The sequence below is a fragment of the Chanodichthys erythropterus genome, chromosome 9 (assembly GCF_024489055.1).
Source record: "Chanodichthys erythropterus isolate Z2021 chromosome 9, ASM2448905v1, whole genome shotgun sequence".
Lineage (NCBI taxonomy): Eukaryota > Metazoa > Chordata > Actinopteri > Cypriniformes > Xenocyprididae > Chanodichthys > Chanodichthys erythropterus.
In genome coordinates, this window is record NC_090229.1 from 32,007,011 (window position 1) to 32,034,991 (window position 27,981).

General features: G+C 36.1%; 2 protein-coding genes across 2 annotated transcripts in view; one reads left to right on the forward strand and one right to left on the reverse strand.

The window, feature by feature from the left end:
* Positions 1–2,655: 2,655 nt before the first annotated feature.
* hes2.1 (hes family bHLH transcription factor 2, tandem duplicate 1) lies at positions 2,656–3,597 on the reverse strand. Its single transcript, XM_067394011.1, has 4 exons — positions 3,505–3,597; positions 3,294–3,389; positions 3,091–3,178; positions 2,656–2,972 (listed from the first exon to the last, which is right to left on the reverse strand). The coding sequence occupies exons 1-4, from the start codon at positions 3,595–3,597 to the stop codon at positions 2,656–2,658; spliced, it is 594 nt and encodes a 197-aa protein (XP_067250112.1).
* An 11,150-nt stretch (positions 3,598–14,747) lies between these two features.
* The window catches only part of espn (espin), a 93,230-nt gene continuing 79,996 nt past the window's right edge, over positions 14,748–27,981 (forward strand). The window contains exons 1-2 of the mRNA XM_067394013.1: positions 14,748–15,470; positions 18,248–18,441. Of these exons, the coding sequence (XP_067250114.1) occupies positions 15,177–15,470; positions 18,248–18,441 (488 nt within the window). The 5' untranslated portion in view covers positions 14,748–15,176. The remainder of the gene's footprint in view (positions 15,471–18,247; positions 18,442–27,981) is intronic.

Consider the following 27,981-nt stretch of genomic DNA (forward strand, 5'->3'; position numbering starts at 1 on the left):
TTGATGCAGACCAGGAGGAAGATTTAAGTTCTGGCAAAGCGTTGACTGAGTTTAGTTCACTTGATTTTTTACGTTTTGTTCATCTTATAATTGGAGTTGTATTTTGCAATCTTGCGTTGTTCATATTTCAGGGACAAAGTTTGTGTTTTAGTGGCCTCCGCTGTCACTGGAGGTGGGTGGGGGACAAACATTCATCTGCTTTGTGTGGTGTTGAACATGAAAAGTGACGCACGATCCCTGTTCATCTGACCTCTTCTTAAAAAGAGCTAAGCCAAAGCTATTAAAAGACTTATTATCATTGAAAATTAAAATAATGGGTAATAATAGAAGCTTTGGCAGTTTGCTGGTCTGGAGCATTCAGGTGTGTTTTAACACAGTGCCAAGGAGGATCAGCGAGAAGCAGTTGTTGCTGTCATCAATCTGAGAAGGGTTATATGGCTATTTCCAAACAATTTGAAGTCCATTATTCTATAAGGAAGAATATTCACAAGTGGAAAACTTTCAAGACAGTTAAAAATCTTCCCAGGAGTGGACGTCCCAGCAAATTCACCCCAAGGTTAGACTGTGCACACACCTAAGACTCTACATGCCTCAGTTAGCATGTTAGATGTTAAAGACAAGACAAGTATGGCAATGTTTAGAAAGGTTGCCAGAAGAAAGCTTCTTCTCTCTAAAAAGAACATGGCAGCACAGCTTGCAAAGTTGCATCTGAACAAAACTCAGGAATTCTGGAACAATGTCCTTTGGACAGATGAGATCAAAGTGAAGATGTTTGGCCATAATGTACAGCGTGGCAAAAACCAAACACAGCATATCAGCACAAACACCTCATACCAACTGTCAAGCACAGTGGTGAAGGGGTGATGATTTGGGATTGTATTGCAGCCACAGGACCTGGGCACCTTGCAGTCATTGAGTCGACCATGCACTCCTCTGTATACTAAAGTCAAATGTGAGGCCATCTGTCCGACAGCTAAAGCTTGGCCGAAATTGGGTCATGCAACAGGACAATGATCCCAAGCACACCAGCAAATCTACAACAGAATGGCTGAAAAATAAAATAATCAAGGTGTTGCACTGGCCCAGTCAAAGTCCAGAGTAGACCTCAACCCAGTTGAAATGTTGCAGCAGGACTTTAAGAGAGTTGTGCGTAAACAAATAGCCACAAACCTCAATGAACTGAAGAAGAGAAAGAAGAGCGGCTAAAAATTCCTCCATGATGCGAGAGACTGATACTGTCATACAGAAAACAATTCCTTCAACTTATTACTGCTAAAAAAGGCTCTACTTTGTACTTACCTCATTTTAAGACCTGCTAACGATCAAATGATTTTTATTATGTTCTGATACGTAAAACCATACAATTCTAAAGGGTTTCCTTTCTTTTTCACATGACTGTATATGCTAATTATAAAAATGCATTGGGGTTTTCTGCAGGGTGCATCCAGTGGACATGCTTCTCTATCAGTGCGCTACGCGTCCTGACAGAACCAAAGCACTTCAGGTAAATTAACTGGAATGAACTGAGATTTTGGCCGAAAACCTGAATCGTTACTTTAACATATTTGAAAAATACCCACAAAATTATTATTTAGTGAACACAGCATCATAAGTTACCCTCATCTGATGAAGAGGGTTGTGAGAAGGAGGGGGAGATCAACTCAACAATATTTATACAATTGTTCAAAAAATGTATAAGAATTGTTGTTTAAGAGTTACAATAGAAATAGGCCTACATGTTATTTAGGTAAGGTGTTTTTTTTTTTGTTTTTTTTTTTATTTCCAAAGCACTAAACTGAGAGATAGCCATCCAAAACACTAACCGGAGGACAAACGTATTAAAAAGGTTGGAAAAAAGTTGGTGAACCTGTATGTTTAATGTTTTTGTTTTGTTTTTTAATTAGAAATGATTTTATATTTAAATACATCTGAAAGACCATTGAAAGTACTTAGAGTCAGTGAATCTCGTTATAACAGATTATAAATCGAAGATTGCTGATATTGTTTCCTAATTTTCTTACCCAGATCAGTGCGTATAAAGGCTTATGTGTGCCTGTTTAATAAGTAACCAGTTTTGCTATTCATGTGTTCGATATTTTGTCATTTTGTGTCCTGATTTATATATTTTTTCCTTTCGTCTACAACGTCCAGTTTTTTAAAAAACGATTTCCAATGAATAAAAAATAAACATGATTTCAAGAATTCCAAAGCAAAATGATTTTATTTTTCTGTTGCATCACAATAACATTTTTGTGATTACGTTTCCTTCAGGGACATTCATTTTGCCAATAGTCATTAACACACAGTGTTTACGATTTCTTTGCACAGACCAAATGAAATAAAGTGTGCAAACCTCACAAATACATTTTAACCCTTGGGGTTTACAATTGTGTTGTTTACAACTCATAATATTTAAACCCCAACGAGGATTGCATAACGTTATACTCATAGAATACAACTACTTCCATGATCTGTGCTCGCTGGCTCTCTTTCATTTACAAAGTAGCCACATTTTAGGTAATACATACTTAAAAAAACATTACACATAATCTCAATCACAGGCTTTACATTTCAACTCAAACTTACTACGACGAATAAATAATATACAAAGTTAATTATAAATAATTTCCCTGAAGCCTCCTGTTGCGTGTTTGGTCACCACGGTCTCCACATGTCCACAGCTGCCTGTGGCGCAGGCTGAGGTTGGCTGGGAGCTGACGCGGTACTGATGGAGTGGTTCTCCATTGTAGAGCTGTTGTTCCTCAAGCTCACAAGTCTCTGGTGCATATGTGAAATCATTCTGGAGTTCTGAGCACAGCAGTTCTCGCAGGACGATGTGGCAGACACCATGGAGTGCTGGATGAACTCGTTAACGCGCTGACGGGTTTCTGTTCCCAGGTTAGACTGCGGCAGCATCACAGAGATGCGCTGCAAACAGGCTTTATAGCCCTCTTTATAGCTGTCTGTTTGACCTTTGGAGGGAAAAAAATTAAATCTTTAAATATATTTGGCCCATTTGAATTAATGCAGTTTAATTCCAATTAAACGCTGATGGTGTAAAGAAAAGTAAATTAGACCTACATCACTCACCTTTAGCAGATGAGGAAGGCAGATCTTTGAGGAACCGGACAGTCATTTCGAGAATGTCAGCTTTCTCGAGCTTTGAATAACGTGAAGCCTACAAATTGAAAGTGATTTGACACATTAGGATATTGTTCAGACACTGACACACACTTGGATGTATACTAAGTAAAACGGTACGGCCATGCAAGTACAAAAGTTAAGATACTTACGTCTTTGCCGACCAGAGGGAGTATCAGTGTTTTTAAGTGATTGAGGCTCTCGTTAATTCGAGCCCGCCTTCTCTTTTCCATCAATGGCTTGAGAGTCTGAAAAAAAAAGAAAGAAATCGGTTAATGTGAGTGTGAGTTTTTGGATACTACAAGGTCAGATACTACAAATGGTTCAGGGGTGTTCATTAAAGGATTCCAAAATCGTCCTCACCTTTCTCAATTCATGTGCCTCTTTTCTCTGAGCTACAGTCATTCGAGAACCGATTGAGTGGGAATTAGCTTCGGTAATAATGTTTGGAGTCATGATTTTATCGGTTGGTGTCTCTAAATGTGCTCTTGAGAGGAGAGTGGAGTGTTTTGTGGTCTGGGTGGGCGAGAGGGGTCTTTTATAAGGCTCTTTGGCATGGAGGGAGGGCTTCTTTTCTATTGTGCCTTCGGTTTGACGCAGAGGGGGATGCCATAGGGAGATCTGATCTGACTGTCCCAAAAGTTACCATCTGGTGAATGATGTTAGCTTCATCCAAATCATGGTGTGATTGATAACAATTTGTACTGTCCCTCATTTTAACTTGTCATTGCTCTATTAAAATTTGTGCTGTAAGATATTTGTTTCACAAATAAAACCGCCATATATTTGGCCTAAACTGATAAATAATACAGGGCATGCACGCAATAATTAACCAAGCCACGCTATAGTTAACATCTGCTTATGTTCGGACCATGTTGGATTTACTAGGCCTACTCTAATGTCAGCAAATTCAGCAAGTATAGGCCTATTTGTTTTATTCATAAGGTTGTATTCATATTATAGAACATCATTTGTATGCTTTCTTCTTCTTTTTTCTAAACTTTTTTTTTTTTTTTTTTTTTTTTTTGGTTGTATTTTCCAGTGTCCATACATTTTAGCTTTTCAGGGGTTTATATTAAAGGCCTAACTTCTTTTTTCAAATCAGTGGTGATCTCACGCGCCTGACACGCGCCGTTACTATGTAACAGATGGATGTCTGTTCCTCCAATCACACCAAAGCGCGCCACTAATTTGAATCCCAACCCCCTCCAGTCAAGACTGTCAAACTCTTTAGTCACCTGTTTGCTATATTACTACCCTATCACGTTGCTGCGTTTATGGCGTGTCTTTCCAAAATATTGGCGTCTGTGTCTGAGCCATATGACCGAATATGGCAATAAAGCCTCACGGGGTGACACAAAGAGAATTGTTTTTTTTTCTTCTTCTTCTTCTTCTTCTTTTTTTCTTTGTTGGGGGGTGAGGCAAGTAGGGAATAGGGTGACACGCATATATGTCGACAGCTTTTGCCTTTTTTGGTGTGTTGTCTGCGGTATAACAGTCAAACTGATTGGTGAAACTGAACTAGAACTAGAAACTAGAACATTCTTGTGCTATGTCTTTATTTTTATTATTTTTATTTATTTATTTGTACATGTTATGCAAGTTATAAGAGCAATTATTAATTGTGCGTTGAAGACCTTTTGAATGTTCCATCAGAGGCAGGCACGCGTCACATCTCCTAGAGCGCATCAATTAACCTTCGATGTACTAGTTGGCTTGTGCTGGTCTTGTCAAAAAAAAAAAAAAAAAAAAAAAAGGTTCTGTTGGAGTCATCTTTAGTATATAGCGTGGGTACCCCATCTGTGCAAGCTGAATAAATTGAATAAACAGACCATATATTCCAGAGAATAAAAACTGAACTCAAACAGCCAAGTGTAACCTATATTACTGTGTGTGAAATCATGGTTTATTAAACTGAAGTTCACTTGATATCATTATACACATTCAATGAATTGCAGGACAAACTTAAGCATGCTGATATAATGGGTATTGCAAGGGTATTGCAGATAATCAGAGTGCTTATTTTCTGTTTGTCAATGTTTGACGAGGTGTGTTTTATTCCTCATTGGTTTTGCTTGATTTAAACTTTATAATGTGTTGTCACTGGTTAGTGAATTGGTCTTCATTCTACCAATAGCATCTAAATTTTGTTTGAAATTGTAAATGTGAAATGAATGAGCGAAATAAGCAGTTTTGGGGGTTTGCAAGGCTGTGCGTCTCAGCATCACGCTGAGACTGCAGCAGCAGAGCGAATCTATTTTTTAATGCGCATGGTAGTCGCCGGTGACACAAAGAGAACATTATTGTTCAATAATAAATAGCAGAATGTTTAAATATTAAATAGCCTACTAAAATCACTGGTGAGTCAAATCGACAGTTTACATTTAGGCTGTTTGAATGCAGCAAGAGTCATCGAGATGGTCGCACTTTATAGGCTAATGATGGTTTATTTAAAGACGAATTTTATTGCGTATATATAGGCCTAATCGTTCGTTGTGTTTCTGCGTAATCTGTCAAATCTGAATGTACTCTAATTCAAATATGTCGTGGTTCTAACGACCTACCTTGAAAAAAACATTCATGTCTTGCTCTACAGTGAGAGCAACTATCACTCAAAACGACTCAACTTACTACTTGCTTATTGCTATGGAAAGCTAAAAGCAATGAGTTTTAGGCGTATAGAAAGTAACATAGCCTATTTAAAATATATTCATAAGGAAGATTTGAGCCATTTTAATAATGGTTAATATGATGTATATCCGAAAGGTCAGTTAAGATTCCAGTTAAAAAATATGGTTATTTGAAATCATCTAGATGATTGCAGTCTCATTTATGTACCTATACAATATAACAATCAAATATGAATATGAAAATGCCAGGAGCAGTAAATAAAGCGCTTTTTTGAGGGGCACTCCTTTACTCTTTTATAAGCCACATTTAGAAACGTTGTACATTTTGAAGTGTATTACATCGGCAATGTTAAAATGACTGGTGTAATGTATATATATTTTAAATGCAACCAGTCATCAGGAAAGGTCATTTAGATAATTCAGTTATATTAAGATATATAGCATTTCAAATGCTACAAAATAAATTTATCTAGAGTCAGTTTTTTTTTTTTTTCATTTTTTTTTTTCATTTGTGATGTTTGCTGTCCTACTAAATACACTTATATTATCTACATATATGTAGGCTATAGCGTGCTATGTAATTTATTGTGACTTTCCTTCTCCTGTGTGTCCTGCTTATCTTCATTCATTTAAAGTAGCCTATGCTGTTTGTAATATATAAGTTTATAAACAGGTGAAGATAGAGATTTCATCAAAAAGCATGACATTAAGTGATAATAAGTATACTGTATGATGTTATATGTTTGATAATAAAATTCAACCTCCAAATAATCACTTTTATATTAGCCTTAAAATAAACAGTAGCGATTACAGAATTAACTTTATAAAGCTTTATGTTCGGGAACATGTGGATTAAATCATATACATATTATTTATTTCACTTGAAAAACGTGCAAACGCTGCATAGAGACAAAGCCCAAATAAAGTATGCTTCCCAAGCCAAAACCAACGCTGCCTTCAAACAGCTGTTGACATGCAATATTGCATAGACTTACTAGCCAACACTACATAATTTGTGTTGTTTGGAACCTAAAACCAAATAAGTGCATGTGGAACGGATGAGCGGACATGTGGAGTTTCGCAAAGCTGCGCGTCTCTCTCAGCATCACGCCAAGACTGCAGACCGAGTGTTTGTTTGTCTGTGCTTGCGTGGGTAGTCGTTTTGATCGCATAGAGTTTAGTATAACAAATAACAGTCACTAAATATTAGTAAAATTGTTAAAATTACCGATGAGTCATTGGAGCAATTGAGCAAGAGTCATCGAGGTCGCACCGGTTTCTTTCCTCTAGACTAATGTTGATTCAGAGACCAATCTTAATGCTCAAAAGTTATGTTCCTATATTATATCGTAATACACTCTGGTTCAAATAGCCTTCGTGCTTCTAACGACCTAGCTTGAAAAAAAAAAAATGTAGGCTAGAATGTAGTCTACTACACTGAAAACCCAAAAAACTAATAAACAGTCTGATCTCAACCCAAATTTTGCAAAAACCCATCAATAACACATCTAGCAAACAACATTAAGTCTTAATTCAAATACCCAAGCTAAAAGCCAAGCCAAATGAATGAACATCTGGTGATGTAACTTTTCACACAAAGACTTGTTTTCCTCTATAATGATTCGCCCATATAGTGCATGATTTTGTGACGTATGTGAAAAGCTTCTACGTTGTAATCCTTTGAATGAGAGCAGCATCATAATGCACGGTATCTGAGAAGCGTGTTTTCTTATAGAATTTTTAGCAACTTCCTCAGCCCCTAAAGAAAAGACCAGGGAAAAACAACGAAAAGGCGCGTTTTCCTCGTAAATGTGCACAGGGGGCTATTGGGTACCCGCTCGCGCTAGGCACGAGAATGGCACGAGCCATGGGGACAAAAGGCCAGATGGCTGTGCAATTATAATGAATTATAGATACGAAAGGGCTGCTGTTGTTCGTCTAATTTACATTATGGATCATATTTGAGTATTTTATTTTTTTTTTATAGCAGCGGCATATATGTAGGCTAGGGCTATCTAGAGCAACGATACGAATAGCTGCTAAAATTGTACATAGTGTTTGCTTAAAGTGTCGAATTGTTCAGATTTCGTGTTAGACACTTACACGAGTTTGATAGCATGGCGACCTCAGAAAGGGCGGACACCCTCCACGCCCACAAAGCGCGTGCTTCCTCTTCATTTGCGAGCAGGCTCTCCGAGTAGAAGCGCTCAATTCAAGCACACGACTGAGCTTTAACAACAAGCTTTCATCCAGAGGCTTCCGCAAAACACGCAATAACGTGGTCGCATTTGAGAGCAGGTAAGTTACAGTATGGGTAAGTGGTTCTTTTTTTCAATGCAATGACAGTTTAGTTTATAAGAGAAAAATCTTGTTAATAGACTACTGCAGTACTTTAGCATATTTAAGTTTTCAGATTATTTAACTGTAAAATGCTTTATCGGATACTGAATGTTTACGCGTAATATCTAAATGAACGAATTTTAGTAAAACAATAATAATACGCTTTGACTTAAGTTTCGTTGATAATACTTGCAGTCAGCTGTATTAATTTAATAGTCGAGTCATTTGTTACCTTGAGATAACATCTGACGTTTTCCTATACAAATAGGCTAAAACCATTTCTTACTGTGACAAAGAAGCCTCAATGACCAACCACTGTTTATAGACTTATTACTACTGGTTACTGCACACGTTGTACCTATATAGCCTAATGTAATTGAACGTTAAACATTACTTTTAAAGTATGGAAAGATTTCATGATCACTGTAATGTCAAATCGTATGCAAAAATGATATAATCATAATCTCTTTTTGATTCAGTGTTGTCATCATGGCATTCCAATCGCAATCTATCTAAACCGAATTTATAGGCTTACCTTTATTCTTTGCTTTGAACACATCTCATTTACCGTCACATACACTTTGATCAAATTAAACTTTATCATGATTAAACAGTGTTGTATGTAAATATTATTAGGGTCATGCATGATAGATATTACATTACATTATTAAATATCATAAAGAAAATAACGCTCAAACAGTGACTTGTTTATATATATATATATATATATATATATATATATATATATATATATATATATATATATATATATATATATATATATATATATATATATATTAAACGTTTAGCAAACATAATTTGCTATCTCAATTTCATTACCATGAAACTCGCCAACTAATGACGACGTTTAAAAATGATACATGCATGCAGGAATTGCCAGCACCTTGAGTTTGGTGTTCTTACTGGTGATTCTTACAAATTTTCACTACAACACAATTTGTCATTTTTACTTACTGAAGAGTTCACAATACGACATGCAGTGTTCAGTTGGTGCAGTGTTCCCGTATGGCTACTTGAAAATCTTCATAGATCTACGAGTGCTCATGAATAACTTCATTGAAGTGTTCAAGTGCATCGTACGGACTCCCGTAGTCGCCTGCAGGACAACACAATTTTTTTGCTATGCTTACAATTACTTAATACAGTTATTACTCATACTTTTCATGCAATGTAGACAGACTACATTTTGGCTGTACTATCAGAATGCATTTATTAATATTTTATTTAGGCTACTTTTATTAAATAAAATAGAAGTAATGTAAAACAATACAAAATATTAATAGATAAATTAAAGTAGCCTACACAGATTTGTGTGGACGTTGTATTGACTGCAGACAAATGAAATTCAGTGAGAGTTTAATGTTACATCTATGGGGGAAATGTTCTAATGGCTTTGCAGGCTGATACAAAAACAGGGGTCAGTCAGTTCCCACAACTCCTGGGTATGTTTCCACTGTCCTCTGAAGCTCCACTAACCACTGTGCCTCTATCCACAGAGGTACAGGTCTATTCACAGATGAATTTGAGAAAATTAAACATTGCAACCTGCAGCAATGTTTAAATTCTTACTCAAAAGCTATTGGCCATGTGTGTGTGTGTGTGTGTGTGTGTGTGTGTGTGTGTCTTTATATATATATAAAGTTCTGCTATAGATTAAATATATGTGTATATGTGTATACCTCCTTATAAATAAAATTGATACCCCAGAAGTGATCTAAATCAGACAAAACCTCATTTGAGGACATCTGGGGATGCTGATATATGATGAAATCTAAGGTACTGTATATGGAATGATATTCAGTAACTTTCATTTATAAACGTGTGTGTGATCCGGGTATAACAAAATGTCCACACAAGTACAGGAAAACCTGATATTTTTTTTTACCTTATGGGGACAATTGTTTTGGTCCTCCATGATGAAAACAGCTTATAAATCATACTATTTTTTTATGTAAAAATGCAAAATGTTTTCCGTTAGAGCTATGTTTAGGGTTATAGGGGATAGAATATACATTTTGTACAGAATAAAAATCATTATATGGAAAGTCCCTGTAATGGAAATCCCAGCATGTGTGTGTGTGTGTGTGTGTGTGTGTGTGTGTGTGTGTGTGTGTGTGTGTGTGTGTGTGTGTGTGTGTGTGTGTGTGTGTGTGTGTGTGTGTGCTTTTGTTTATATTACATTGTGGGGACCAAATGTCCCCATGATGTAATATAAACCTGAGTTCACCTACATCGTGGGGACCAGCCAGCGGTCCCCACAATGTAAATGGGTTTATAAATCATATAGAATGAGTTTTTGTGAAAAAGTAAAAGTTTGCACAGTTTCCTGTGAGGGTTAGGTTTAGGGGTAGGGGCAGGGTAGGGGGATAGAATGTACAGTTTGTTCAGTGTAAAATGCATTGAAGTCTATGGAAAGTCCCCACAATTCACAAAAACAAACATATGTGTGTGTGTGTGTGTGTGTGTGTGTGTGTGTGTGTGTGTGTGTGTGTGTGTGTGTGTGTGTGTGTGTGTGTGTGTGTGTGTGTCCTGGTAGTTATGGGGACAAAACCCACAAAGACATTTTTGGTCCCCAAGAGGAAAACAGCTTATAAATCATACTAAGTGATGTTTTTTGAAAATGTAAAAATGCAGAAAGTTTTCTGTGATGGGTAGGTTTAGGGTTAGGGGATAGACTATACAGTTTGTACAGTATAAAAAGTCATTATGTCTATGGAGAGTCCCCACAAAGATATCGAAACCAAATTCTCTCTCTCTCTCTCTCTCTCTCTCTCTCTCTGTGTGTGTGTGTGTGTGTGTGTGTGTGTGTGTGTGTGTGTGTGCGTGTGTTTTTGTGACAGAAGGACAAAAATTCGTATAATGACATGGGTATGACATAGGTATTACAAGGAGAGAAATGGGGACATTACCCCATGTCCACATTTTTCAAAAGGCTTATAAATCATACAGAATGAGTTTTTTTGAGAAAGTAAAAGTTTGTACAGTATAAAAACCATTATGCCTATGGAATGTCCCCACAATTCACAAAAACAAACCTGTGTGTGTGTGTGTGTGTGTGTGTGTGTGTGTGTGTGTGTGTGTGTGTGTGTGTGTGTGTGTGTGTGTGTGTGTGTGTGTGTGTGTGTGTGTGTGTGTGTGTGTGTGTGTGTGTGTGTGTGTGTGTGAAGAGAGAATGCTAAATAAACGTACTTTACCACCTGGCCTCTGAGTCTTCATTGTGAACATCAAATAAACACGCACATGCACACAAAATAAAGTACTTTTCTATCCCTTGGTGTTGTCTTATTTCATGCTTAATTGTTTCCATAAGATATAGTAATATTTAACTGTATTATACATGAAGATAATCTTAAATAATCTTGTCGTTGCACCAACGAAGTTGTGGTCTGTTCTTCTCAATGTTCTGTAAAATGTTTTGTCAGGCAGATAACCTTCATGTGACAGAATTAACTGAAATTTAATCTACTTAAGGGAGTCTTCTTAAAATATTAACATTTCATATGACAGATTCAACCTCACTGCATATACCATAGTCATTTTTAAGAGTCAGAAATTGTTGAATTAGGTAACAACTGCATATAAATCTGTTAGGCATATATCCAAACAATGATAGGGCATACATATAAACACAACCTCAAAGCCTTCTATTTTAATTCACGCAGGCTATCTTACAGCAAACATGAACCTGCGCTAATGAATGGCACGCGCAGGGGTGGCAGATGGGCTCAAAATGTGGAAAACGTGTGAAGGAACGGCAAATAAACAACTTGAGTAGGTATTTTGAGATCGAATAGAAAATCGAACTACCAAAATATAGCCTACTTAAGGCTGCTTAATCTTAAAAATAAATAAATAAAATAAATAATCTAGCCATATTGTTTTATTAAACGTCACCCTGCGGTTTCACTTTGCATCAACGTTAAATTCAAAATAAATAAATAAATAAAAATTGTGTGCGATGCATGTAGGACAAGTTCCATGCACTGCATTTCAATCAATCAATCGAAAAATAGCCTATCCTTCATAACACTTGGGATTATTAGGCTATAATAAGAATGTAATTAATGTGATACATGTTAAAGTGCCTCAAATTGTGCATACCAAAGTGCAGTATCTAGTTTTCCTACTCTTTATGGATCAGGTTAAAAACTGTCTTAGAACAGTCCCATGCGGGACTGGCAGCAGATGGCCACTAGAATGGAGTTTCGGTTGGCCTAATTGGAGGGAAATTTGAATAACTGTCACACGCTCGACGCGTGCAGCTTATATCCCACTTTTCCAAGCTCTCACGCCCTCTGCTTTTCAGAAAGTGACCGTTACATTATCTATTTGAATTGTAGGCTACTTGGTAGCCTATTTTCACACGAGTAATTTGTAAGGAATTTGAATATAGGCCTATCCGTTAGAGGAAGAGGAGACAAAGCTCATTTAACGGTTGATGTGACCTAGATTTTTTGATAGACCGCACAAAGATGTTCACAACATGATGCTAAATGAAAGTGAATCAGTAAACCAGGGTCACAGGAAAACCTTTAAAATATGCACTTAAAATTAATTGCGACAAGTTAGCCTTCACTGAGAACTATGTTAACATAAAAATGTGCTTTAGGCCTATGTGTTTAATATAACAGTTCATTGATTTTATTCAGACTACATATATTAGGTTACAAATCTGAAATCAAGTAGAAATACTAGGCCTAAACGTATGACAAATATATATATGCAATTGGTAGGCATATATTTATTTATGGGACAAAAGTAACAGGATTATAATGTGTATGTATTCAACTCTTTAAGCACTGCTTAACAATAAACAATCACTCAACCAAAGATCTAAACTGTCCTGTGAGACGTGTCGCGCACAGCCCCTGGGGGATTATCCAGTAATAAGCCTGGCTCGTGCGCCTCTGTATAGTTAAATAGATGAGTATGGCACGCGCCAGGCACGAGGCTGAAGCCAAATGGGAGATGTCAGAATAAATCACGCGCCAGCTCCAGCAATTGCTGTACAGCATATGGAGACTGAGTGTGGGGTGTTGCGTTTCGATTACATAAAAAGTAGATCGCTTGACTATACTTATTTATTTATTTATTTATTTATTTATTTATTTTCTTAATTTCCCAAAAGCAAAATCTAAGTAGCTAGGCCTACATAGTTGTAAATTAACGAGAGCCTCAAACTTCTCGTAAATCCCAAGGGGCAAATTCAATTCTCGCACGTATTTTCAGAGTTTATCTGAGGCAAAAAACACCAATTTAAGCATTTTAGTCCTATTCGAGAATAAAAATAAAAAAGTGGTGGCCTGTCATAGACGATGTGCATCTGTGATAGACTTGATGCATGAGATAGGCTATATGATTGTGGGCGAGATCCCCCTAAAGAACAATGTGCATTTACAAAAGTTTAGAATGTACAGACTAACGAAGAATCAGTGGATATATTATAGGATATTAAATAGTAGGCTAGCATTTGTTAATTTAATTGTCATGACAAAGAAAAGAAAAAAAAAAAAAAGTCAAAACCTTGGGTCATGAAGCCCCCATTTAGTTAAATTTCTTCCGATCTAATTTTACAGAATGTATAAATTATATTTTATGTGGTTCTTATTAATGTGTTTTTTGAAATATTTATTTACATGTATGTACAATATTAAATCAGGCCTATTGATGTTAACAGAATCAAAGTCAAATAGATTCTTTTGAAAGGTATTATTATACATAGGCTTTATACAGCCACATTTTAATAGAAAGTATGTCATAATGAACGCATTAGCTACTTAATTTTTTGATTTGATTTCTAAAAATTAGCCCAAATGAACAGGGATGTTTAAAATGTACATTAAACGCAATGGATTGTTAAATAACATCATGAATTATTATTATTATTTTTTTTGTAAATTACATGATAATATTTCGAATAACTCGCTGATTATTTTTATTTTGCCTTAATTCTAATGGGAACATATGGGTTTATGGGAATGTCGCAGATTAGCTATTCAGTGACACAATACTAGAGCAACTGTTCGCGTAGCACGTTATCAGGTATCAAGGCAATATCGTTAGGCTATATGGGAACAAAGTAAAAGATGTAAAATGTAAAAGAAAATAGACTGTTTTATATGCTGACTCTTTGGCTACTGCTGCGCAACAAATATTGTGCGAGCCTGCCATCTGTTGGTAAGGTAAGGCCTTTGAGGTAAATTAACCGGTTGCATTTGCAAGTTCCAAATTACACGAACATTTATATCGAATACAGCTAAACTATAGTAATATGTTCGCAACATTTTTTCTATTGAATAGCCTACGTTTTAAGTAGGCCTAGATGAAACGTAGCCTAGGCCTACTATGAAAAATAAACTGTTCTCCTTTTTCTGCATACCAATAATCAGAAAATAGCATATAATATTCATAAAATGAATAGGCCTTGTTTTAGAAAATACGAGATACTCGTACAACCATACATCGTCATCATGACGCGCTGTCCCTTTAACATCTGAGCCGATTTGAGTATGGCGAACATGTTGCAGTTCTCCTCCCCTTAATGGATTATTCACAAGTTCAGTCCCTCAAGACTTCTGAACGAACCGTTTGACAACAAGCCAAATACCTAGCGCTAGTAGACGCGTTGGTCTTGCGGTGTTATTGTTTAGTTTAGCCTGTGTCTATATTTAGTTAGGGCTCAAGGGACATAACAGGTGAAATATGCTGTGAGTATATAGACAAGATTAGTATAGCCAGTGGATACATTCAAAGACGACCGTGAAAAAATGCTTGGCTGGTTTTCTTTAGGTAGGAGCTACGCGGTGAATGGAGGTAATTTTTGTCAAAATGCCATACATTGATTATCACTATATCATCTGAAAATATTTCTTAGATATATGCCTGTACCATTATGGTCTGGTGATTCAAACAAAGAGGGATGGACAGAACAATGTAACTCGCTTGCGGGAGGCTGCACTGAATACGCTCTCTGTAGTGAGGACTTCTATTACTGACGCTTAATGGTGCGCTAATAGTCATTTGTTTTGGGGGCGCTACATCATCATGGTGGTTGAGAGGACACTTCTCGCGGCTAGGCAAGGGGATGTACAAACTTTGAAAGTACAATTAGCGGAGAAAGTACTCAACAGCGATGTGAAAGATGTGCTGGGAGCGACTCCCGTACACCACGCCGCTCGAGCAGGGAAGCTCACCTGTCTGCGGTATTTGGTTGAGGAAGCGGGTTTACCGGCGAACAGCCTGGCGAGAAATGGTGCGAGTCCTGCTCATGACGCCGCAGCCACGGGCAACCTGACCTGCCTGCAGTGGCTCGTGACGCATGGAGGATGTAGAGCGGCCGTGAGTATCTTACTTTTTCAGCAACACTTTGCATTACAGTGTCCGTGTAAATATAAACAGTAGAATACAGTACAATAACAGTCAGTAACAACACATCTTAAGACTACATATAAAGTAGGGTAAACAGTGGGTGCTCTGCGAAAAAAAAATGTATGTTAATAACAGAATCTTTTTAGTATTATTACATATTTTTTCAGCGACAAAAAGTCTAGTAAACAATGAAAAACAAAGTTTTTAAAAAATGATTAAAAATCATTTTAATAATAACCCCCCCCCCCCCCCCCAACACACACACACACACATTGCATTTTGTAGATACAATGTCCATAATTAATAACAAATACGAAAATCAGTGTTCATTAGCAACATTTTAAAAATAATAATGTTAGGTGAAATTACTTAAAACTCAGTCTTCAGTCACTGCACACAATTAGTCATTGAAGATATTTTGCATTACATAGTTACAAACTACATAAATGTTGTGGTGGTGTTTGATGTTATTTAGTGATTTAGGAGGAAAAACGTTGTGGGTCTCTGGGTCGATACAGTCCACAAACAGTAGTGACGACCCTGCAGTTATTGTTTTTTAAAATCACTAAGCTTGTTCTGTCTAATGAAGTGCAATGGAACCAATGTAAGACAACCATCAATGTATGCTTAGCATCCACACATGGTGCATAAAATGCACTCATGGCCTAATCGTCACCTCATATGCTAAGAAATCCCATCTCATTAGCAGGAGATCCTTATAACACTCATTTAACCTTCAGTCTCATGGTCAAAGAATTTACCCAACAGTGTTCCTGAGGTCTTATTAAGTGTGTGACTTCAGTTTAGCCGCTTGACCCGTGCTGTGGATAATACCATCCTCATGGAATCAAGTGTGTGATTCATACAGTGAGTATAATTATGGAATGAAGCTAGTGTGTTCTGTAAGTGCTAAGAGCATTCAGATAATAATAACCTACCCATGCAAAACAACAAGAAGAAAATATTTCAGTGGAATGAGATAGAGGGGCCACATTAGTGTCTTTATCCTTTATGCTGTTTTCAGGAAAAGGTTGTTTCAAATGGCTTCCATAAACATCTCAGGCCCTAAAGAATTTATTTTGAGTCACTGGAATTGAGTTATATAATGTTTTATAAATATTATACATCTTTTAGTTAAATGTGTCAGAAAATCGCCTGTTAATTAATCCGTTGTGAAGCATCATTGGATGAGGAAGTAGTATACTTGTATTGAATGTGCACCTGTAGTGTTCTTATATATTAAAAAAAAAAAAAAAAAAAAAAACTGTACTTGCCGATAATGTAAAATAGGCCTATAATATAATATTACTGAAATAACTCATAACTTTTTCCTACACTTACACTTTTTAAAAAGTGCACTTTATAATAATGTCAAAAAGTTTTACTATAAAAGTACATTTTAGCTTTAAAGAAGTACACTTATTTTGATTTGTTGACTAACATACTAAAGCACATGTATAGTATGTGATTACAAATTTCAATAGAAATGACATTAGTATATTTTATTATACCATAAATGTTTTTCAGTACATTCAACAGTACATTTTAACCATAAGACAATAGAAGTTATGAAATTACACAAAGATGTACTTAAGTCCTGGGTCAAAAAAAACACTATACTGTTCAAATAATTGCATTTAAATTTAAACTTTTAATACATTTCCATTTAATTACAAATAACATGCAGTTAAGTGTCTGGAAACATTGAATTTCAAATTAAAGAAAAACCCAAATCCTAATCCTAACCCTATCGTAAGTGCATGTAGTTAATTATTATTACTCTGTACTTAAATGTATAATTACACTGTAACACAGACACCTTAAAATAAAGTCTAACCACTTTTTTTCAGTTTAAAATATGGTGGATTTCTCATAAGTTGTCAGGGTTGCACTTTATTTTACAGTATGTGCACTTATGTGTACTTACTTAACTAAGAAAGTACTGAGTAATATAAGGTAACTAGATGGGTTAAGGGTAGGTTCAGGGTTAGTACCGAGTTACTAACTACCATTGTGCACAGAAGGAAAGTTGTAGGAGAAGCATGATCTGAAGCTAAAAGTAAGGTTTCAAAAAAACCTTGCTATAATTCTTTACATTTTTTAACAATTGTCCTCATCTGAGTAGGAGAACCATTGTCTTTTGACATTTTAATGAAATAGTATTTTTCCTGCCATTATAATGCAGATTTTGTGAAAAAAACGTTTACATGTAAAAGTAACATTAATTATTACATTATTGGGTAGACTAATAATATTAATGTTACTTTAACATGTAAATGTTTTTTCACAAAATTCAAAATCTGCATTATATCTGCCTAAATGAAAAAGTAGAGCTCTTGTTGTTGTGCTTTTTCCTTCTGTGCACATGCAGTAGTGGAAGTTATCTCTGCCATCAATGGGGAGCAAGATGTCTACAGCATGGCTTCACGTTACATTATTGTGTTTCATACCTGCACAGCAAGTTGAATGACTACAAAAAACTTTGACCAGTTAAATATGATCCAGAAGAGACTCTCTCATATGTGCTGAAAATTATTATAATAATAAAAATATTGTCTCATATTAATACATCTGTTAAAATGCACCCATGTTTCCTGTCAGTGCTTTATAACATGTAGCATGCAATTTTTTTGCAATTAAATAATGTACCATAGAATTGTATTTCTGTATTCCAGATGAATGTTAGTTATTGTGTGATATAGTTTAATATATTATATGTTATTTATTATGTACTGTGTTGTTTGCAGGATAAGGACAGCTCAGGAGCCACTGTCCTGCATCTGGCTTCTCGCTTCAGCCATCATGAGATCATTGATTGGTTGCTGAAAAGTGGGGAAGGGGATCCTACTGTTGCCACGGATACGGGGGCATTGCCTGTTCATTACGCTGCAGCTAAAGGGGACTTGCCTTCGCTCAGGCTGCTACTGGAACACAGCCCAAAGTAAGATCATACAGTGTGTAATAGTGAGAGTGTGATATAATTTTTTTTTTTTTTTTCCTTCTTCTTTTTTTTTTTTCTATTCTCATCCAAACATTTTGTCACAATCTTATCAGACTGTTAGGATCAACGAATGTTCTTTAACAAGTGGTCCTTAGGTATAAGCTCATAGGGCATGAAATTTTGTGTTTGCAATGTTATTCTATATATTGTATTGTTCCTTTGTATGTCAGCAGTTGTTTCTGCTGGACTCTTTTCTACAGAAAACCCCTGTCTGAATAGCCACAAACTTTACACGGACTCCCACAGTCAGGAAATTTCCTTGAGATAAATGAAATTCATGATGAATTAAATCTGAAAATTTATAAAGACATAGTCAAACATACCCAACAATAGTTTATAGATTCTCTGTTTATTAGAGTCTGTGTGAAAAAGATGGATTGTATTTACATTGTTGATGACTAGCAACAAGCATTTCACTTACATTATATCAAGATAATTTCTTTGCAACATTTTTTTTTTTTTTTTTGTCTGAGAGCAGCCTATCTTACTGACATAACACATGCATTGTTTATTGTTATCAACACTGGTATTACAAGCATTATTATTCATACAGATTCAAAACATCCTGATATTAAAGGAATAAAGGAAGGTGCTTTTTGAATGTATTTAATAGTTTAATGTCAAGTTATTTATTTATTTTATTTTTTCTTCTGAACCTTATAGTACAATAGCAGAATCCGATTTTTAATTTTTAAAGAAGAAAATGTGAGTGGTGCTTGTGCTTATCCATGCATAACTCATAATATTAAGGAATTGTGGTTGATTGTTAGGGTGTTACTAGAAACATTCGGATGGTGGCCAGATACATACACTGGTATAAATAGTAAAAAGAGTCCATCCACTAAGTCTCTATTATATTTTGGTCTCTATGGCTCTGGTTCTTCCTTTAATGCCAGTAAATGGGTTTTTTCCACCCCCGTTTAATTGTCCGACAGCTAAAAATTAGGATTTGGGCTTTTTCATAAATATGAGCAATAGGAATAGTGCTGCTTGTCTTTGTAAACACTAATTACAACATATCCAACATCCAGTCCAGCAATGTTACACTTTTTATATAAAAAATGGTTAAATCCTTCAGGAAAGACTCTTGGCTTCAAAAGAGCATAATGATTTGATTACAAACAGATATGATTACACTTCGTTTCCTGCTGTATACGAGGACTGTCATGTTTATTGCTATACATTCTGCACTGCAGCCTGCTGCCAAGATCAATGTCCACTATCATTAAACCCTGAGTTTAGTCAGCCTTTACTGCTGGATGTCTTTTTTAAAGTGGTAGTACAATTGATTCTGTCCATATTGTAGATATTTAGGAAATTATTTATTACACTGAATTTTTGTGATGGTGTGAGCAGACCTTCTTGCTCATAACATTAAATATCGCATGAGTGAACATATGAGTGAACCGTCTTGGTAATATACAGTCTTTGATATGGCTGAGTGAGTGAAACAGGAAATTCAAAGTGGAAAATGATGTTTTATTAACAAAATTTGGGGAGGAGCAAGTTCAGATAATTAACCTAATTAGCACAGGTGGAGAGCATTCAGTTAATCAACTCAACCAATGTCAAAAGGTATAAATTCAGCAGACTGACTTCTGTTCATCTGAGAGTTTATCAGCATCCCTCCTCCACCCCATCTACTCACTTATAGTTCTATCGACTTTTACCACACCGGGGGGAGTACTCTGGGTTCGGGCCAAAATTCCGAGCTCGGAGCCCTCTCCCTGGACAGCACGCCAAATACACATAACTTTACTCTATTTAATTATATGGATATGTGAACTCGTGAAAAGTGTGTTGTACACCAATGGAGGTGGTTAGAGGGGAGATGTTGAAAAGGGAAAGGGATTTGTGACATCATCTCAAAAGGAAAATCAGTTCAGAAATGGAGCTGTTACATTTTGATATTAAAAGGTTAGTTCACCCAAAAATGAAATTTCTGTCATTAAGTACTCACAATCGTGTCATTCCAAACCTTCTGAGACCTTCTTTCATATTCGGAACTCAAATTAAGATATTTCTGATGAAATCCAAGAGTCACATTGACTATTTTAACAATGTCTTTACTACTTTTCTGGACCTTGAATGGCAGTAATTACGTTGCTTTCTATGAAGGATAAAAAAAACTCTTGGATTTCATCAAAAATATCTTAATTTGTGTTCCAAAGATGAAAGAGGTTCTTACAGGTTTGAAACAAGATGAGGGTGAGTACTTCATGACAGAAATTTCATTACTGGGTGAACTGATACTTTAAGATAATTTGGAAAAAAGTTGAGATTATGAATCATGCACAGTAAGACCAAGAATGTGTATTAAAGCAGAACTCAGTAAGATTTGTGAAGCTCCCCCTACAGTTTCCTTCAGTGAATCACACTGTCGTAAATACTCCAAGCGCAGCTCTGGACTACAACGACTACAACGCTCACCAGCGCACTAGTTTTGCAAATACAGTACAAGAAAGAGGAGGTGGGTAATTTGCAAATACAGTACACTCGATGGAGGTGGGTAATTTTCAAAATTGTTTTATAAAGTCATAATATATACATTGTTTTTGAATTACCGTAAAGCATTTTGTCACTCTCGCGTGAACGTGAACATGAGGCGAGATTGTTTCGGGTCGGTGCAGCTCAACTTGCAAGTGCTGTATTCTGGCGTAGCCAGAGGGGGTTAATGCACGCCTCAAACACACCACTACAAGTCAATTAACCATCATAAGGACTTAGAAAACTATTTATGAAGGTAAAAAAAAGTTACTTAGTTCTACTTTAAGAAAGTAAATAAGGTTAGTTTTGATGTCACATTGACTTGGATGAATAAAAAACTGTTGAGTTTTGAGTTTTCATCACAAACTTCCACAATACAGTTTAAGCATTTCTAAATGCTTAGAAATAGCAGTAGAAAAAGTTTTTGCAGCCATGAAGTAAACTTTTGGTTTCCCCAAATAACCTTTCAGTGAAGTTCTTTTCTTAGAAGAACCATTTTTTCTATAGTGTGAAGAAAATTATAACAATCTGAAGAATCTTGTTCCATAATAAAGAAACTTTCGTGCCATTGAAAGGTTCTATAGATGTTAAAGATTCTTCATGGAACCATAGATGCCAATAAAGTACCTCTAATTTTAGGAGTGAGAATATAAAATACAGCACTTTTAACACTTTAAGGTAAAATGTGCAGAAATTGTACCTTTAGAGGTACAACAGCTTGTTAGCTTGCCAGTTCCCTCTAAGGTGCATCTTTTAGGGGTAGATAAAGTTATTGCTCTAGTGACAAGCTATATATAGGGCAACATGTATTGGGTTAATATGAACGAAATTTAGATTTTTCACAGGTTAGGGTATTTTTCATCTTTTACCCATATTTTGAATTACACATTGCATTGCATTGCATTGTTGTGCATTGTTACACATTGTGTTGTGTTTAAGCATTAAAGTAAATGTCAGTAAACTGAACGAATAATGTCCTGGCAGAAAATTACTTTTCCGTTTTCTACAGATTTTTTTCTTACAGTGCACAACCTAGCTTTGGAAACTGACCCATAATATGGGGAACTGTGCTGTGTAAATTGAAGTTCAGCATTTTGTGTTGTTATCTGATTTGCATGATTCATTTAGACTGGGCGCTAAGACAACATAGACAGCGGCTGCAAATAAACAATGCTATCAGTTCATTCTTAGTAAATCCCCCTGAAAGTTTAATCAGGAAGAGTGATATTGCTTATGCTCATTCAGCACTGTGTATTCCTGTCTCAATGGTGACTGTCAGTATCGCACAAGTGATAAACTAATGAGGTAAACAAATACTCTTGAAAAGAGGTCTGCTATGTAGGAGTTTTCTGCATTGTGATGATAGGGTTGCTTTTGGAGGGTAGAGATAACATTCTCATGTCAGTGGGTCAGGGTATTGTAACTGTGTCCTTTTCTTATTACAGGCAATGTCTCTTGGTCAGGGGTCATGAATCTTGACATGGTGGTTAAATCTGATACATTATGTAAAGTGCTGCATAGTGTTGTTGTTGTTGTTGTGATGATTTATAGCAACACATCTTACTGATGTAGATAATGCTGTAGCACAGCTGTCTACCTGAACACTATGGTTGGCCTAATGGGGTGTGCAGAAAATGACTCTAATGGTGACACACCTTAGAGTGGTTTGTGGTAGTGTAAACTTAAAAGGAATCAACGGAGGTGTATAGATAAGTTTGAGGCATATGGACCCAGTCAGAAATCGATTCCTTGGATATTTAGATATTTCGCAAAACACACCATTTTCACAGCATGTTTTTAACCATACACTTGAAAATGCACTATAAATTTGTTAGAACCTACAGGCAGAAAAATGGTTAATTGGACCAGCGTTGATAAAAATGACTACTCACAGAGTGCTGCAGAGATTACACATTTTTGTATGCCAAAACCCGGAATCAAGAGCATTTTAGCATGTTCGGTTCCATCGTCTCAAAGTTTTTTTAATGGATTTTTGGTTAAATGCCTGAAATAACACAAGCTCAGTATACTTTCATGTTTTATTATACAACATATAACACATCAGTAATATCCCCCTTGTGATTTTTTTTAAAGCTTTTACTTGTCTTGAAAAGGTGGTGTCACAAGTGGCAAAATGGGACTACAGAGGTTGTTGGAGGCATTAAAAGTTTTCACGTGAACATGTAAACTCATCTACTTGGTAGTCCGCTTTCTCAGCCTTATTGTGTTTATAATCGCACTCTTGCAAACTGTTCTAACTCAAATTTTCAGAGTAAATGTCTTTAAACAAAGAATGAAAGAGATGTCAGAAGTGATGGATACACTGAAGTCTTGCAACCGTGGTGTAATTTGTTTATAGCCTACGTTTAGCTTTTTAATTCTGGCAATTAAATTTATGCTTTAAAATTCATAAAAGTTGTGTTCATTTGTGAAGATTGTTATGATGCACAAAACGTCTAGGAATCATAAAGTTTTATTGGTCACAGAGCTTATTTTTTGCAATAATCCAAAAGCCAATGGAAAAATCCTATTGGATTTTTGTTGAGGGAATCAGGATGATGCTAACTTTGGTTGGCCTACAAAAATACATAATTACTGCAGCACCCCATTACCCTTTCATCCTCATATTAATATAGCATTTACCCTTACGTAGATACATTCTCTTGTAAATTTATTGAAATAGGTTGGTGCAGGGATGACGTCAAAACCTGGAAGACTAATTCGCTGCTGGTTCCTTTGAGATTTTCCTATGGGGTTTTATAATGGGTTTTTTTTTTTCAATTAATGAGTAAAATAAGGCCTGTGGTAAACATAACTTGACGATACTTTGACGTTTTGTTCTACAATGTGAACTGCACACATTTACATCCCAAACTGTTTTATCTAGTTATTTATTAAAAACATACGTTTTCCAAAATAAACATAACTGCTTCAAAATGCTCTTTTTCAGTATGGGTGTGTGTAATTTATGTTGTAGGCCAAAACGTCTAATAAAAATAAAAAATAAAAAAACCTATTATAAAACCCCATAGGAAAATCTCGAAGGAACCAGTGTTGAGTCTTCCGGCTTCTGACGTCATCCCAGCACCTCTATATTCATGAAAATTAACATAAAATTATATAAAATTCAAAGAAACTATATTATTGCTGTTAATGTTAAAACAACACATTAATAACACAATATAGCTTGTTGCAGATATATGAAAACAACTTTCATTTACCATGCAATATATAATAGAGCGTAAAAAAGCAGAAGTCTAGTGCACATGAACAATTTTGCCTTTTGTCTAATGCTATCTCACTGTCTTTTTAGCATGGCTGGACACACCGAGCATTATCAATTCCAGTCAGACTGACTGCTCAATGGAGCACGCTGTTGGCCTTATTAGGGTATCAGTGTCTTTTGTGAAAGGAGAATATGTTCCAGGACAGATGTAGATAAAGGGAATGAACGAGTGATTTATGAGAGGAGTTCAAATTGGGGTGTTGCTCATGCATATCCTGTTCTCACAGGCCATGGAGGACATGGTCCTCTGGTGATAAAGCTAATGACATGAATGCATTGGTCATAAAACTCATTGTAGACATAAGGTGCCACAAAGGGGGGTGGGGTGGGGGCAGTTACACAACCAGCTAATGCAGATTAGGGGCACTAACTCGCTTCAATTACCTCATGTGTCAGAAATTGGAGGATGGACTCTTATTTGCATAAAGTGACAGTGCTTTTTTATATATTTTGGTGAAATATATTAGGTTAATTCAGATTAGAGTTGTCAAAAGTACTGACTTCAGTACCAAATTGGTACTGAAATTTTAAAAATGTGACGCTTTGAGCACTGTTGAGCAGATTCGTAAACACCTCTGATTGGCCATTGTGTTGACGCGCTCATCGGATATGTCTGTGATTGGCTTCAATGATCAATGCTTCAAAAACGTTGTAAATAGTCATCAATGATGTTCTTCACTGAGCACTTACACAGATACACACGGGAGCATTTGAAAGCAGGCGTCTATCACGGACCAGTACGCTGATAGACGCCTGCTTTCGAATGCTCCCGTTTTCAAAATGCTTTTAAATTCAAACACTTCTGTGTGCTTTCAAACGCTCCCATGTGTTGATCATTGTAGCCAATCACAGACATATGCGATGAGCGTGTAAACGCAATGGCTAATCAGAGATGTTTCCGCTCAACAGTGCTCAAAGCGTCACAAAATTTCAGTACCGATTGGTCCCGAAGTCGGTACTTTTGACAACTCTAATTCAGACTTACCACCCTTTGATTTCTGTCAAACTCCAAATGACGTAAAAAAACCCATAATAATAGTAGCATAGGACAGTCATTATTTACTACAAATCTTGACTCTGGCACAGTTGTGTAGGATTGTATAGGCCTTAATTTACTTAAAGGAATAAATAACTCAAAATAAAAATGATCCTATAATTTACTCACCCTCAAGCCATCCTAGGTGTATATGACTTTATTCTTCTTTTAGCTGAACACAATCTGAGTTATATTAAATAATATAATTCTTCCCAGCTTTGTAATGGCATTGAATAGTGGGCGAGTTTTATAAGCTCCAAAAAGCACATCCATCTATCATAAAAGTAATCCCTATTTATTAACTCCAGTGGGTTAATAAATGCCTTCTGAAGTGAAGGGATGTTTTTTTGTAAGAAAATTATCCATATTTAATAAAGCAATAAGCCCCAAGAAGCCATGGTTTGCAGTGAATTTATAACAGCTAAGGGGTGTTTTTAGGCACGGCCCCTTAGCTGTTATAAATTCACTGTAAACCATGGCATCACAGGGCTTATTGCTTTTATAAAATGGATACCACAGAATACAAATATTAAAGCCAAAAAAGTATGTATCAATGCATCTTTCATGAAGTAAAATCACTTAAAGCCTTCCTTCCACTGGAAAAACTAGTCCCTGACTGTGAACAGCAAAATAAGTTATATTATTACGCTAGATGGCAGCAAAGACTGTCTTTATGAGTGAGTCATTCAGCAGTGAAGACTTTTACATTGAAAGGATCGAAACTTGTGAACATGGAACAAGACACAACTGACAAAAGCTTGGAACTAGCACTGTCAGGGTCAGGGCACGGGGAAACCCATTAACTGTTAAAAGACAAGATATTGCAATGACATTCAAATGGATTTTTTAATACGAACATAGGACTGACCTGAAGGAAATCTAAATGCAGGTACACTCGCTCACTCGATCTCTCTCTCCCAATACTCTACCATAAACACAGTAAGCTTCAATGAACAATATCAATGAGAACAAATATGTTTACGTTGCTTAGAGTGGTTGCTAAGTGTGTTATGTAGTGATACACAGAACCGTTGGGTGAAGCGGTCATAGCCATGTTTTATTGTGAATTAGAATCAAGGACTTGAAAAAACCATTTTATAAAACTATATAAATCACTGGCTTCCAGCAATCGTTCACAAGAGATTCAAGTTCTGGCGGACGGGTGACCTCTGACCCCAAGTATGACGTAGGCCTTGCATAATCTTAGGTGAGAATTGACAAATGCGGAAATGCAGAGGGCAGAAAAAGACAAAATTCCAGTTACGAACTGGAAGTCGAAAACGTGAAGTTTTAAATAAAAATGTTGGAGGATTTCAATATAAGAGAGGAGGCGCTATGTTGGGTTAAAGCAAGGTCACCCTTCTGCTGGAGCTTGTCTCTCTCATGAATGCATGTACGGCCATTGCCAGAAGTGTAAAACGGAAGTGTAAAACAGGAAAAAAAAAAAAAAAAACAATGAAAGATTTATCTTTTGACTTATCTTTTTAACAACAATGCTTAAGTATGTGAAGGTATTGTGAATGTGAATATGCGACTGTACCATCTATAATTATGCAGCTTTCCTCTGAGAGAGGTTGCAGTGTCCAGACCTTTTTTTCCCAATTCTTTTCAATTAATCTGTTCATCCAGTTCACAGAATGTGCACGATTCTTTCAGACTTATCCTGTTCTCAAATTCAGCTCACTGATTCAATGATCATGTCGCAGCAATAGAGCTAGTGATGCATAATTCCAAATTGTGTCCTTTTGTCCAATTTTAGTGAGTTTCCATTACTTTCTAGTATCATTTAATGTTGGCTTACATGTTTTCTTTTATCAAGGTCTTCCTCATGTAAGAACATTACTGTTACAATTAAAAAAGCTGATCAACTGAGCCTTGTGATAAAGAGGTCAAGTGGGACTTTGTTGGTTGAAGTGCTTTGCTCTACCACACATCTTCTGACAGCTGCTTCTGTTACCTTTTCACTCAAGCCTAAATTATTTATACAGGAAGGACAGCTGTGCCGCAAATAAGGCTGTATCAGGTCAGGGACCTTTGTGAACATACAATAGTGTTATGATGATGTCATTACAAACTGTTGTGTACCAATTGTTTCTGTAGAGATGAGGAAGTTCTTGGCTAGTATTGACAGAATATAGGCTGGAAATTAGAAAATAATGTTGATTATGATACACCAATACTCTATATTGGTTTCATTGGTGAAACAATTATATTCTCTTGAATATAAGCTATAGATGTGATATATTTCCGTTTGCCTCATTTGTAGTCATATAAATAATGTGTGTGTTTTATTTGTGGTCATTACATAGGTCTGTTGGTGTGTGTGTGTGTGTCCCTCCCCCCCCAGGGCACGGATGACTGTGCCTGTTAGGGTTACACTCATGAAAGATTCACATGTCTGATCACTTCCTAATGACTAAGCCCCTGATTAATTCCTCTTCCTGTTTTAAAAATTCAATATCTCTTTATTTTTCTTTGGAAGTCTCTCCACCACAGTCAAATGTTTATTTGTATTTATTTTTTAGATTAACAACCCATTCTCATCTGAATCACCTGGTAATGTCAATTATTTTAAATATGTCAATTATATGCTGAATTTATAATGCTATTAAATTGAATGCATTGTTTTGTCTGATTGCTGAATTAGATGTTTCCCACAGTCAGACTGTTT

Excerpts from the sequence above, each read along its gene's own strand:
- hes2.1 (XM_067394011.1), bottom strand. The coding sequence starts at position 3,597 with ATGACTCCAAACATTATTACCGAAGCTAATTCCCACTCAATCGGTTCT. Across the intron at positions 3,390-3,504 it reads AGGCACATGAATTGAGAAAG|ACTCTCAAGCCATTGATGGA; the intron begins GTGAGGACGATT and ends TTTTTTTTTCAG. Across the intron at positions 3,179-3,293 it reads TCCCTCTGGTCGGCAAAGAC|GCTTCACGTTATTCAAAGCT; the intron begins GTAAGTATCTTA and ends TTCAATTTGTAG.